This window comes from Drosophila novamexicana, unplaced genomic scaffold (genome assembly GCF_003285875.2).
Source record: "Drosophila novamexicana strain 15010-1031.04,08,12 unplaced genomic scaffold, DnovRS2.1 tig00000024-arrow-pilon, whole genome shotgun sequence".
NCBI lineage: Eukaryota > Metazoa > Arthropoda > Insecta > Diptera > Drosophilidae > Drosophila > Drosophila novamexicana.
The window spans coordinates 2,422,403-2,435,352 of NW_020824768.1; the positions used below are offsets into that span (position 1 = coordinate 2,422,403).

General features: G+C 42.6%; 1 protein-coding gene across 1 annotated transcript; it reads left to right on the forward strand.

Moving 5' to 3' along the window:
- The first annotated feature begins 4,241 nt into the window (after nt 1-4,241).
- On the forward strand, nt 4,242-5,955 carry LOC115771136 (fork head domain-containing protein crocodile). Its single transcript, XM_030716707.1, has one exon. The coding sequence runs from the start codon at nt 4,370-4,372 to the stop codon at nt 5,882-5,884; it is 1,515 nt and encodes a 504-aa protein (XP_030572567.1). The 5' UTR covers nt 4,242-4,369; the 3' UTR covers nt 5,885-5,955.
- The last annotated feature ends 6,995 nt before the right edge of the window (nt 5,956-12,950 follow it).

The window sequence follows — 12,950 nt, forward strand, 5'->3', positions numbered from 1 at the left end:
AAAATACTAAAATCTGCCCAAAAAAGAAAAACGGAGATGAGGAGAGGAAGGCAAAAGAAATTGCTAAATTTAATAGGCAATGAATTGCCATATGGTACGCCCTTTGTCCGTCGCGCCCTCTGTCTGCCCGCCCCGACATGTGTTGCAAATTGTCCTCCACACTCTTAACTATCTGTCCGTCTAGCAGCGCTCCCCTGCCCTCCCCGCCGAGTGGACATCTGCAGCGTCGCCAGCTCGACGGCGGTGTCAACGTTCTGTTGACTGCCTCAAATTGAGCGTGCAAAATTGAGAGCTATTCGCCCTTTGCCCTTTGCCCCCCAATTGTACCACAAAATCATGTATGCCAGATATGAACTTTGTCTTTCTGCACAGCTTAAATGTTTGTCAAATTAATATGTTTCATATGCTGAAACCGTGACGGAAACTTTTTATTGCGTAATCCACATTTGGAAAATGATCAAGTTCATCAAACTCTGTTATTTGAATGTTTAGAGAAGGCCAGCAGATCATAAATGTGGCAAAAAGGAGGGATCAGATACATAAAACTGATGTAAGCATTAGTTAATGCAATTAGGGCAGGTTCTATACTAGAAAAATGCCTAATAGTATGCTAACTCTCCGATGACATGTTCCCCCTTAGATGGGAATTTATTTATTTTTTCTAGATATGTATTTTTTTGTAAAAAGAGATACTTGTAAGTTCCTGATCTCAACTGCTAGGGCTTATATAATAGATCATATAACAAAGGCTGCAAGAAATCAAATTAAATCAAAAGAAATCGCTGGTTCGATTCACAGTTCAAAGCAACTCCTTGACTTGAGGTTCGCCTAATGAAGCTCATTTTCGAAATTTATTTTAATTTAATTTAAAATTGCCTGTTGTTCTGAAAATATTGCAAGCTGTAAATATATATATATAATTATACACAAAATGCAGGCTAAATTGGAGCTCAATTGTTTTTTAATTTAAATAAAATCTGTTTTGAAAAGAAATATAGTTTGGATCGGAAATCGGAATGTTTTGTATTGCTGGACAGTCAATAATTATATAAGTGCATACAGAGGGCCCATTTAATTTAAGTCACTTTTAGGTGACTAAAGGTGATTAAACACCTCAGCTTAAATGAAAAATGTACCTTGGCAACTACTTAAAGTCTGATTAAACTTTCACTGCAATTGGGAAACGTTACGTTGGAGTTGGAGAGAGATTAAAACAATATTTTCATAGGTCAAATGACAGACAAAATGGAGCGGGAGCTCCAGATACAAGTGCTGCAACTGGAACTGGAACTGGATGTGGATGTGGAATTGAGACCAGAGACGGGGGCACAGATTGGGACAGACGGGCGAGGCAACTGCGCAAAGAATAACATGAACTGTGCAAAATGCAGAGGCAGACAAAGTTACACACACACACACACACACACGCACACACACACGCACACACACAGTGCGGGCGCCAATGCCAAAAGACAAAAATTTGTAAAATCAGCAGCGACGTTTGCGACGCCAAAAAGCAAGAAAATGAAATGCGAGCACAGGGGGAAGGGGAGGGGCAAGGGGTGATGAAAAGCAGAGGCAGAGGCAGAGACTCATTCGAATTTCAAATGCAGCCAAGGAGCACTTCAGCAGGACACGGACACGGACATGGACATGCGATGTCTGCGGTCCATTTGGGGTCCTTCATGTTCATGCAGCCTGCATTCAGCTCGCATGCGAAAAATTATGTTAAAACAATACAAATATTTGTCAATATAATGCGATTGCGCTAATAGAGCCAAATATTATTTTTGTATCAATTATCCAGGTTATCGAAATACGCATAGAAAGCGAGAAAAAAAAAACCGAAAGACTGAAAGTTAGAAAGAGACCAAAGCTGGATAATCATATCGTTTTCTATGCTGCAGCTGTGTGTGTGTGTGTGTGTGTTTTTATGAGCTGCCAATTTATTGAATGCAAATGAAATTAATTATACTTTTAAATTATCACAATATATGCAAGTCCCACACACACACACACACACACACACACACACACATGCAAATAACCAAACAGAACCGTGGGAGATTCGCCCGGTTCGACTTAGTCTGAAACTCACACACACACACACACACAGTCGCTCACACACACACTTGCCCAAATAAACATATAAAATTTACTTTAAAGCTGACAAAGTCAATAAATATTGTTGTACGAAAAAATATTGTTTCAATAAGCAAAAAACAAAATACCATTTTTTTTTCTCTGCTTAAAAAATTGCCTGTGCTCATAACAAAAACAACAACAAAAACGTGAGAACATGTGGGCCAGAACACGTAGGCAAGGGGAAACCCCACCCAAAGGGCTCTTCCTGGCGAGTCCTGGAAGATATCCTGCTACGGGTTAATCGATTCAGACGGGCAACTTTTAATTAGGCGCACAATTAATTTTCAATTTTTTGTTTAACAAAAAAATTGTTCTGTTAAAAATATGACAAAAACAAATATAGTCATATTAATTAGCAGGCACTACGCTTTTTGAGAGTTTTATAAAGCATAACATAAAATATAAAATTGACATAATATAGTATATATATATATATATATATATATATATATATATATATATATATATATATATACTGTGCAAAATATATATATATATACTCATAGCATCATAATTTAAGCACATTTATTATCCCACAGAGGGCTTTTAGGGATAATAATAATAATAAATATAATTGATTCGACATATGGCAAAAGATAAGGCCTTATAAAGCCTGTTGAAATGCCGCTTTTATTCTCAGAATATCTTATTTAAATATCGGTAATACTGGGTACTAATAATAGTTATATGTCTCTATCCTATGTTATAAGAATAATCATAATAATAATAAATTAAAATTTTATCTGGAACATAGGGCATGCTGGGTTCCAATTATATTTTTATAGGTATATACCTATACTATAATAATAATATATTATTATTATACATAATAATGTATATATTATTAATTTGAAGTCCTTAAAGACTTTATTTTGACACCTTCGGCTTTGTTTTCCTGCACAGTATTTAAGCAAAGGCCAGCCTAATAACCCACCTTGCTGGTCAAAACCAACGAAAGTTGCTTCAAGCAAAATAAAAAAAAACACGCTATAAATTAACAAAAAAGTGAAGCAAAAGTTGTTGCCAACCCGCAACCTTTAGCTGAAATCGAAAAGGCACAAAACCTTATGCGAAAACCCAAAGAAGTGGCAAAAAAGCCAAACACATTTTTGGTTCGCCAGCTGAGCCTGGCACTTGTCTGCACCTGGGAGTCCAGGTACTACTGCGACAAATGTTGCTCCTCCACTCTGGCCGGCCAGAGTCAGAGCCAGAGCATGTGCGAGAGCGAGTGCGCTAGGCCTTGGCTAGGCCGCATTTTAAGCATTAGTTTGAACAACATAAACAGTGCCAACTGGCAACGAGGAGGCAGAGTCTCCCTGGCAGAGTCTCACATGGCCAAGCGAAGGAACAACTATTTCCACCTCCACTTGCCCAAAACACAGGCCTGCAAACCATGCCAAAACCCTGGCTGAAAAAGTGCCACTTTACAGGGGCGAAAGGCGGTCGCACGTACAAAATCATGAATGGCGGCCACCTCGCGCGCTCTCTGCTGGTGTATGTGTGTGCTTGTGTGTGTGTGAGAGAGTATCTGTGTGTGCACATAGCTGTAGGTCTTCACTTACTGACTGCTGCAGCAAACAGAAAGTGCTGCCGTCGGTGGTTGGTCACAAATACACACATAGATACAGAGTACACACTCGCACACTTGCCTGTTCGTGCTATAGATACAAATACAAATACAGATACAGATACGGATACACACTGTGTTGGAGCGCTGATGTGCTCTGCGCTCTGTTGACGCTGGCGTCGCAGTCGCTGCCGCTGCCGCTGCCGAGATTCGTTGCTGACGTCGCGTCGCACTGACTCGAGCTATATGTTATTTCAGTTACACAGATTCAGTATCAGACGTGTTACTATCCCGAACGGTTCTTCGCCTGCGCTGCGCTGTGCCTGCACGTCCGATGCGATACAGATACAGATGCAGATACACACACGCACACACACACAGCTATACTTGATACAGCCACAACTTGTTTAAGCAAATATTATTAGAACAAATAATAAACGCGCCGCCGCAGCCGCAGCAGCAGCAGCAGCAAAATAAAAAAAAGAAAACCAAAAAACTCTGTGAAGTGCGCCAAACAAAACAAGCAAAAAAAAGAAAAAAGAAAAGCAAAAGTATCTGCAAGATACATCCGAAAGTTGTGCTGCAAAGTGGCGGCTCCGTCCGCAAAGTTGAACTGAATTATCTTCAATATTAACTATAATCCCCACATACGCTATAATGCACACGCTGTTCAGTGATCAGAACTCTTTCTCCCGCCACTATGCCCAGACGGCCGCCGGCTATACGTCCGCCTCGGCGGTGGCAGCGGCCAGCAGCGCCTCGGCGGCGGCGGCGGCACATTATGCCTACGATCAGTATTCGCGTTATCCGTACTCGGCCAGTGCATACGGCTTGGGTGCACCGCATCAGAACAAGGAGATTGTGAAGCCGCCGTACTCGTATATCGCACTGATTGCCATGGCCATACAGAATGCGTCCGACAAGAAGGTGACACTGAATGGCATCTATCAGTATATTATGGAGAGGTTTCCCTATTATCGGGACAACAAGCAGGGCTGGCAGAACTCGATACGGCACAATCTCAGCCTGAACGAGTGCTTCGTCAAGGTGGCGCGCGATGATAAGAAGCCGGGCAAGGGCTCCTATTGGACGCTGGATCCGGACTCGTACAACATGTTCGACAATGGCTCGTTTCTGCGGCGACGTCGTCGCTTCAAGAAGAAGGACGTGATGCGCGAGAAGGAGGAGGCCATCAAGCGCCAGGCCATGATGAACGAGAAGCTGGCCGAGATGAAGCCGCTGAAGCTGATGACCAATGGCATACTCGAAGCCAAGCACATGGCCGCGCATGCGGCGCACTTCAAGAAGGAGCCACTGATGGACTTGGGCTGCCTCAGCGGCAAGGATGTCTCGCATGCGGCCATGCTCAACTCCTGCCACGACAGTCTGGCGCAAATGAATCACTTGACGGGCGGCGTGGAGCATGCCGGCTTCACCGTCGACTCCCTGATGAACGTCTACAATCCGCGCATCCATCACAGCGCCTATCCGTATCATTTGAACGATGACAATCTGACGGTGGCCAGCAGTCAGATGCATCATGCCCATCATGCCGCCGCTGCCCATCATGCCCAGCAGCTGCGTCACGTTGCCCACGTTTCGCATCCCCTTACGCCCGGCAATGGCAGCGGTGTTCAATCCTCGGGCGCCTCACCCACCACGATCTCAACGCCGCATGGACCGGCGCATGGCGGCTGGTATACGCCGGAGACGCCGCCATCGGAGCCCATTACGAATGGTGCTGGCCAAGGCGGCACGCCCACGCATCCCAGCAACAGCAACAACAACAACAACAGCAGCATGCACAACAACAACAACAACAATAACAATAATAACAACAACAATCCGGCTATCTCCGCCTCGGTGCTGACCAGCAGCCCCAGTTCGGCGCTGGGCTTCCGCGACATGATCTTCGAGCAGAACCAATCCTGCCAGCTGGACACGGGCAGCCCAACAGGCAGCATACAATCGGCCAGTCCGCCGGCCTCGGCCAGCGTCGCAGCTGCCTCCGCCGCCGCCGCCGCGGCCGTGATCAATAGTCATCATCATCATCATCATCATGTGTCGCACCTGAGCGGGAATCTGGGCAATCTTGGCCAGCTGAGCAATCTGAGCCATTATAGGCCGCATGTGGGTCACTATCAGGAGTATGGCATCAAGTATGGCGTCTAAGGCGGCCTTCTGCCCAGGGGGCGTGCCAGCTGTGCTCTCTTGTATATTCCTGTAAATATATTTTCAAGCACGACTCACAGCAGCAGCAGAAGCAGCAGAAAGTATCTCAATGTCAATGAATTAATTATTGTTTACCGAATTGTTTTTTGCATTTTTGTTTTGTTGCGCGGTTCAGAAGTTCTTTGGCAAATTGCGTATACGAAGTGTGGGCCAAGCGAGCGAGTATTTAGTTGTTAATTTTATACAATCTAATAGCATTAAACACTAATATTAATAACTACAATTAACTAACTATTAATAATTGTTATCAACCTTAGGGCGTAGTTATGTCTGGTATGCAATTTGTGATGAGTTTTTGCAACGATGCGAACAATTTTCATTTCCCCGTAGCGGAGTTTTTCCAATCAGAAAATGAGAATTACATTTAATCAAGGAAAACCCTATTTAACATCATATTATATGATAGTGAATCGCTTAGTAATATTATAATTAACTAGCCTAGCCTACGTAAGCAATAATAAATTATAAATAATTATAAAAAACAAACAAACAAACAACAACTATTATCAAATTAGCGTATAATATGAAAAGTGTATTTAACGAAAAAGCAAAAAAAAAATATGTTAAAATATCAAAAAAAAAAAAAAAAAAAAAAATGATTGCGAGTTTCATTTCCATCTACGCCAGAATCAAAGTTGCACTTCCACATGGCATTGCTCGAAAAACAGACTTTCCGATGAAATCGATACATCTACTAACTAAATCGTTGCATATACGCAAATTCCGCTGCCCGGCTGGCTGATAAAAAACATAAAGAAATCAGACTCGGATATTGAATGACCAATGGGAGTAGGAGTCGAATAGGCCTTTCATTAGCTGAATGAATGAGTCAGGCAACTGAATTATTATAGAAATATGACAATGGAATATCAGATGGACTGCACTCGGTCATATTGCACGTGCTACCACAATGCCCAGACAGCCGTCTATTAATGTCTAATGCTGGCTAAAAGTCCAATACGCATTGGATTGCAACACACGACAACAATTACTTAACGATCGATCGACTTATCCAGCCTGAAATATACCCAAGATTCATATAATAACAAAGCAAGCGCAGAAAATCGACTCTGTGCTTGCAATTCTCAACAGGTTAAAGTCTCCGAAGGGGACAAACTGGGAGGTTCTTGAGACATCTATTCAGACAACCTGTTCATTTGTTTGTGTTTATATCTTGTTGCTTATTGTTTATAATAAATATTATAACCAACATTGACCTCCAGCTGGTTAGCTTTTTATATTTATATCATATAAATTCTGTCTTTAGTTATACGATTTCTTATGAATTACTTTTGAATATTTTACCTTATTCAGATATCCTTAAATTTATAGATATACAAATATTTATATATTTTTCTTCAAGCTGTTATCTTCAATCGAGCTACAAATATGTGTAGCATACATGAATCTGGGCGATTCTTCCAAAGTGGACAGATGAGCTGTTTATACGGAACTGGAACAACTAAAAACAATTCGTTTTCCTTTTAGCAGAAATTCTAAGTAAAGTTGACCCAAACCTTAAACAAAAGTATTTCAAAGATATTCAAAACTAAAACTAGTTTAGATAACCTTTGATTTTGGCTCATGAAAAAGGAGTTCCGCTTAAGAGAAAGACAGGGCCAAAAGCAGCTCAGAGTACTTCCTACTGGAATGGAATAAAAGCAACAATTACATTAAAAATTTTACAATAAAAACCTAACAAAGCTAAAAGACATTTCCTAAATGCTGCTGCGCCAAAGCAAATGCTTAACTTTCACTAGAGTTGGGCTTTTCAGTTGGCCAACAATTGGCGGTAAATTATAAATCTTTAGTTAAAATAACTCACAAGAAATGCCACTAACTAAGCCTATGCCACGCCCCTAATTGCCAAACAATTGCAGTTAATTGGTAGAAAGTAAAACACAAAAGTCGAATCTCAAAATGCGTAACGCTAATGATGGCTGCAAAAAAAAAAAGGTGGAAAAAAGATTGTTGAGGACAGCTTATTAGCCGAATCGTCGAACCAGTTACCCAACCAATTCATGGAGCGATCCATCAAAAGATCTCTCGACTGATTAACTGGCAGAAAAAAATTGTGTGTGGCTGCTGCCTGTCAATATCGCTGTTGATGATGATGTTGTTGGGCAAAGCGTGGAGAGTGTTGTCATGGTCTACTCTGGTGTCTGCGCCTCCATTATGCGGCTGTCATGTCCGAGCCATTGTCACTTGAGATAGCCGCCTGGCGCCATAGCGGCATTGAGATTGCGATGACCACGACTTCGATCACGGCGACGGTATCGATGTGGGCTAAACTATGCTCAGGTGTCGCTTCAGCTGAAGCACGAGCTTGTCTAAGGGCCATTTGGCCTATTGTTTTCAATGGCGTACAGCGTCTTGAGACAGGCCATGCCCCAGTCTCCCTCTCTCCCTCTCTCTCTCTTTCTGGGTGGGCACAGTCATCACACAAATGAGCGCTCAAGTGCGAACCAAAAGTGTGCCAAAGCTAGGGGCTTTGGATTTAGGCCTACAAAACGAGCTGAATGCCAACTACACTGTGCAGCAACACTATTTAAATTTGGCAAAGAGCAAATAGGCAATGATCTATGATCTATCTCAGTCAAAAGTATTCTGTGTTCTTACAAGCATGTTAAGCAGCTGTTAGTTAACATATGTAGATTAACATAACTCTGCTGACTGCTGCTAACAGTCAATCAATCAAGATCCCTTTAGTATAAGCATTTTCTGTTAGCTCAAGTTTTGGCCTAATGACAAGTACTTTAATTAGGCTAAAGGCTTTCTTTTATACAAGAAATCTATGTTCGGTAAATTGTTCTTCTGGCAGCTTTATGCCGTTTTACATGGACTATGCAAGGTCTTATCAGGATGGCTTAAGAACAGACAAACAGGCCAATGGACAATCAGACATGGCCTTGGAGCTTGGCTATTCTGACTGATCGGGAATTTATATAGTCAATAGGTTCTGAGATGGGAAATTTCGAATATCCACGGCTGGACTATAAAAAGTGTAGTGTGTTCTGCAGTGTTAAAGCTCAGTATTCATCGCTGTAAAAATCCTGATCGTGTGTACGATTACTTGCTGTGCATCCCTCTTTCACACACTCTCTCGCTCTATCTCGCTCTCGCTGCTCTGAACTTGTGCTTGGCATGCAAATTCGGTAGAATTCAGTTTTTCGGCTGCTGCGATTGCTGCGTTGACAAAGCCGCGCCGGGCATGAGTCCATTCGGTGTCAAAAGCAACAAAATTAAACGCGAAAACAACAAACCGAAAGAAAATGAAAAAAGAACAAAAAAAAGAAGAGAACAGAAATCGCTCGAAAATGAAAAATATGCCCAGAGCAGCCGTCGCGATCTGCGGATCTGCGGCAGATTGCGCGGGTGGTCCAAGCGGAGGACAAGAATAACAAAGCGATGGCGACAACAGCAAAATGCTGCACTGTTTGCTTAGCGATAAGGACACACACACACATGCACACACGCGCGCACACACGCGCGCACACGCACACAAGCGCACGCACACGCAGCAGCAGATGATGCAGAACAACAATGCTGGGCATTTGTATATGTACATATATGCGTAGCTGTAATCAAATCATTGACAGAGCGGCCCAAAAACGGGCAAGCATAAATATTGACAGCTGCTGTCTGCGCTCGTCCTGGAGCCAGGCCCGATTTACATAAATATTATTGCAAGCCTAATTAAATGCAAGTATTAGCCTCCTACGCCCGCCCCTCCCCCACGCTGCCCTATCATGTCAGCTGCACGCGGAATAACTGTGAATTTGTTTGCTTCGCAGCTCCTTTGTAATTTTCACGTTACTCTCGCGTTTGCCAACCCACCTCCCTCCTTCAAACTGGTGTCTCTCGCTCTCTCGCTCTCTCTGTCGCCGTCTCGCTCTTGCTGGCCATATTTATTTACCTGACCAGTTGTGTTGATGACCTGTTATCATTGCGCCGTTATAACAATAAATTCTACTGCCATCGCCTGGCGACGACGATGACAACAGAAGCGTGTAATATTGTTGTCCTTGTTGTTCTTGTTGCTCCTCTCGTTGTTGTTGCTGTTGTTGTTGTTGTTTGTCTTGCGCGGTTTTGCTGTTGTTTTGGCAGCTGTCGTTGCAATTAACCAGGCTATAATAGAGACACGCGGACTCTAAAGTAAATTTATATTGCGTAATAAGAAAATATAGTTGAAAATATATGTCATAGCGACAACTATTAAACATATAAAGTTTCCAGCAGCTATTGCCCAGCTTTGCTCGGGCCCAGACAAACTTTATATTATCAATCATCAACTTCACTTGCAACAAACGAATTCTCACAAAGATCTTTGACATTAAGCTTAAAGACGATGGGTCGTTAAGCAGGTAAATCCGCCAATTTTCCACAGTTGCGCGTGGAATTACGAAAATCGATTAAGCACTTATATCTAAGTTCTTAACGTTCTATTCTGGTGCTATGAAAATAGGTTTCTTTTCGCACAAAAATCATAATTTCATACTTAAGCCCATTTACCCCTATTTTCCACCCGAAGGAAGGGATTTTACCGAAAGTGTGAAACAAGCCTCAAGTGAAATTTGAAGTTTCCAGCGTTCATCCAATCTTTGCCTTTTCTCATATTCCCTGTTAACTAAGCTTATTGATCCGCTGGGCTGCCTGCAATCCAATTGTTTTAACTTTCAAGATCAAAGCCCCAAAATTGTACACTTAAGATCCTGCTCCAACTTTTGTGGCGATCATTGAGCAACAACAACAAGGGCAACAAATAATACTTGATATCCCATACAAATGCATACAGTAAACTTCCGCTTCCCTTTGTCAGTTATAGAGTCCATAAAGCTATGGACCAGTTTTAGTGTCTTCAACAACACCAACAGCAACAACAACAACAATAGCAACCCACAACAACAACACCAGCAACAACAACTGCATTTTTATGGCATTAAACAAACTTTGAGAGCGAATGTTTTCGAACACTTTTGAAGTTTTATTGAGTTATAAATACGCAAAATGGCTTTGGAGTTGCCTCGCCCCAAGCGAACTAAACTCGGCAATTTTCAAATTAAATTTATGATCGATTTATGCCAAAAACAAAACAAAAAAAAAACCCCAACCAAACGCGAGGCAAATATGCAAATGAAAATGGGAAAATGGAAAGAAAAAAATCAGCGCCAGGCGTCGACATTTCAGTAAATTAGCCCCTCAGCAGAGCGGGGGCCAGAGGAGCCGCAGAGATCCGAGAGCAGGCAATTTATTGGCCCGGGCTGACTGACGTCGACGGCAACAACAAAAGCAACAAGAACAAGAAAAATGCAAATGCAAAATTATATACGCAGCCGGCAAGAAAATGGCAAGAACACAATTTTTGATTGACTGTTGCGCTTGAAATGCTTTGATCTGGGTCTTGGCAGAGGATGCACTGCATCAGCAGCAGCAGCAGCAGCGGCAGCAGTTGCCAGCTGACGCCAGCAGATGGCGCTCAATTGGTGATTAAACGACGTACCCCATTCGATGGAACCGAATGAAGCTATCGCCCGGGCCATATTTGATTATTGCAATCTGATGTGCCGTTTATTTTGCTTATCAGCTTTGGGTGCTTTGATGTCACATTTGGATATTTGGTATTAGCTCGTCAGCCGGGCCAAATGTTTACGTGTCGCCAGTCCGGCCACGGTTTTTGGCCATTTGATGCTGCCGCCGCCGTAGTTGCCAACCAGTTGGCGCGACATAAGCAAATAAATAACAACCAAATCGGAATCGGATTTGGAATTGGAATCCACAATCCGTATCGGGAATAGAATCTGCAAATTCAGCGCAATCAAAGTGCCAGGCCGCCGTCAGGTCCAAGTCAAATAATCACACAAGTCCCTCCCGTCATTCTCCGGCTCAAGATATCGTAAAAGTCCAAGACAAAAAGAGAGAAGAAGAAGAAGAAGCAGAGAAGGAGTAAGAAAACAAAACACACGCACCCTGCAAATACTTACTAAACGCATTCATTGTTTATTTTCGAAATGTTGTTGCGCGTAAATCACGGAAACGACTTCTTCTGGTTTCTTCTGCACGGCCAGACAAATTGTCGACAATTTCCGTGGAAGTGCCATAAATCAATTGAAAGCTTTCCACAGAGTTTGTGGAATTGTGCGTAATTATGTTATTTACCATTTACATATTTTTCTGGAAATTAAGCAAATCAATTAAATACCATCAAAATTCGAAGCTCAATTATCAAAAGTGAGTTCCCATTAAAAGCTGATGAAAAGTTTTTTGTATCAATATTTGTAGTCAATATTTTTTATAGATCTTCAACTTATTGTTCTCTTGAATTAACATGCCTAGATTTTAGATATATATTTTCTTATATATTCTCAGGAATGTTTCATTTTCACCTCAGTTTAACCCCGCGTATACGTGATTTTCTATGAATTGAATTGGAACACTCGCAGCTGCTGGCACAGTTCAATGTATGAATGAAAGGTGAAAAAATAGCCATTCAATAAAACAAAACTCACAAGTTAAAGGCATTTGGCTCCACATTTCGTAACATTGCACATCCCAGCTACGGCCCCGGCCCCGGCCCCTGGGCGAATATCCCATGCAGAGCACACGTAGAACAATTGGAGCTGAGGCCTATTGTTTAAACAATTAACAATAACATAAATGCATGCATAATTGCAGCGATATCGTGTGTAATTTCAAGCGCTCCCCACGACGCCCGCCAGCGAGTCGTCAACCTCACGAGCGTCTGGCTCCTGCAACTCGAGAGCTGCGCCTTGGCCTGGCCAACAGGTGAGCTGCTGCAGCACTCAAGTGGTTTTTGGCACTGTCAAACTGTGCATTATAATAAGTGCATTTGTGGAAGAACTAGCTGGCTGGATGGATGGTTGAGTCGCCCAGACCAAGACTGGCGCCAAGGTGTTTATCGTCGCCTGCAAACTAAACAAAGCGCAACCGGACGAAGGCAGCGGACGGAGGTTGTTGGCAATAATGCATCGGGTGTGAGTTCATTGCG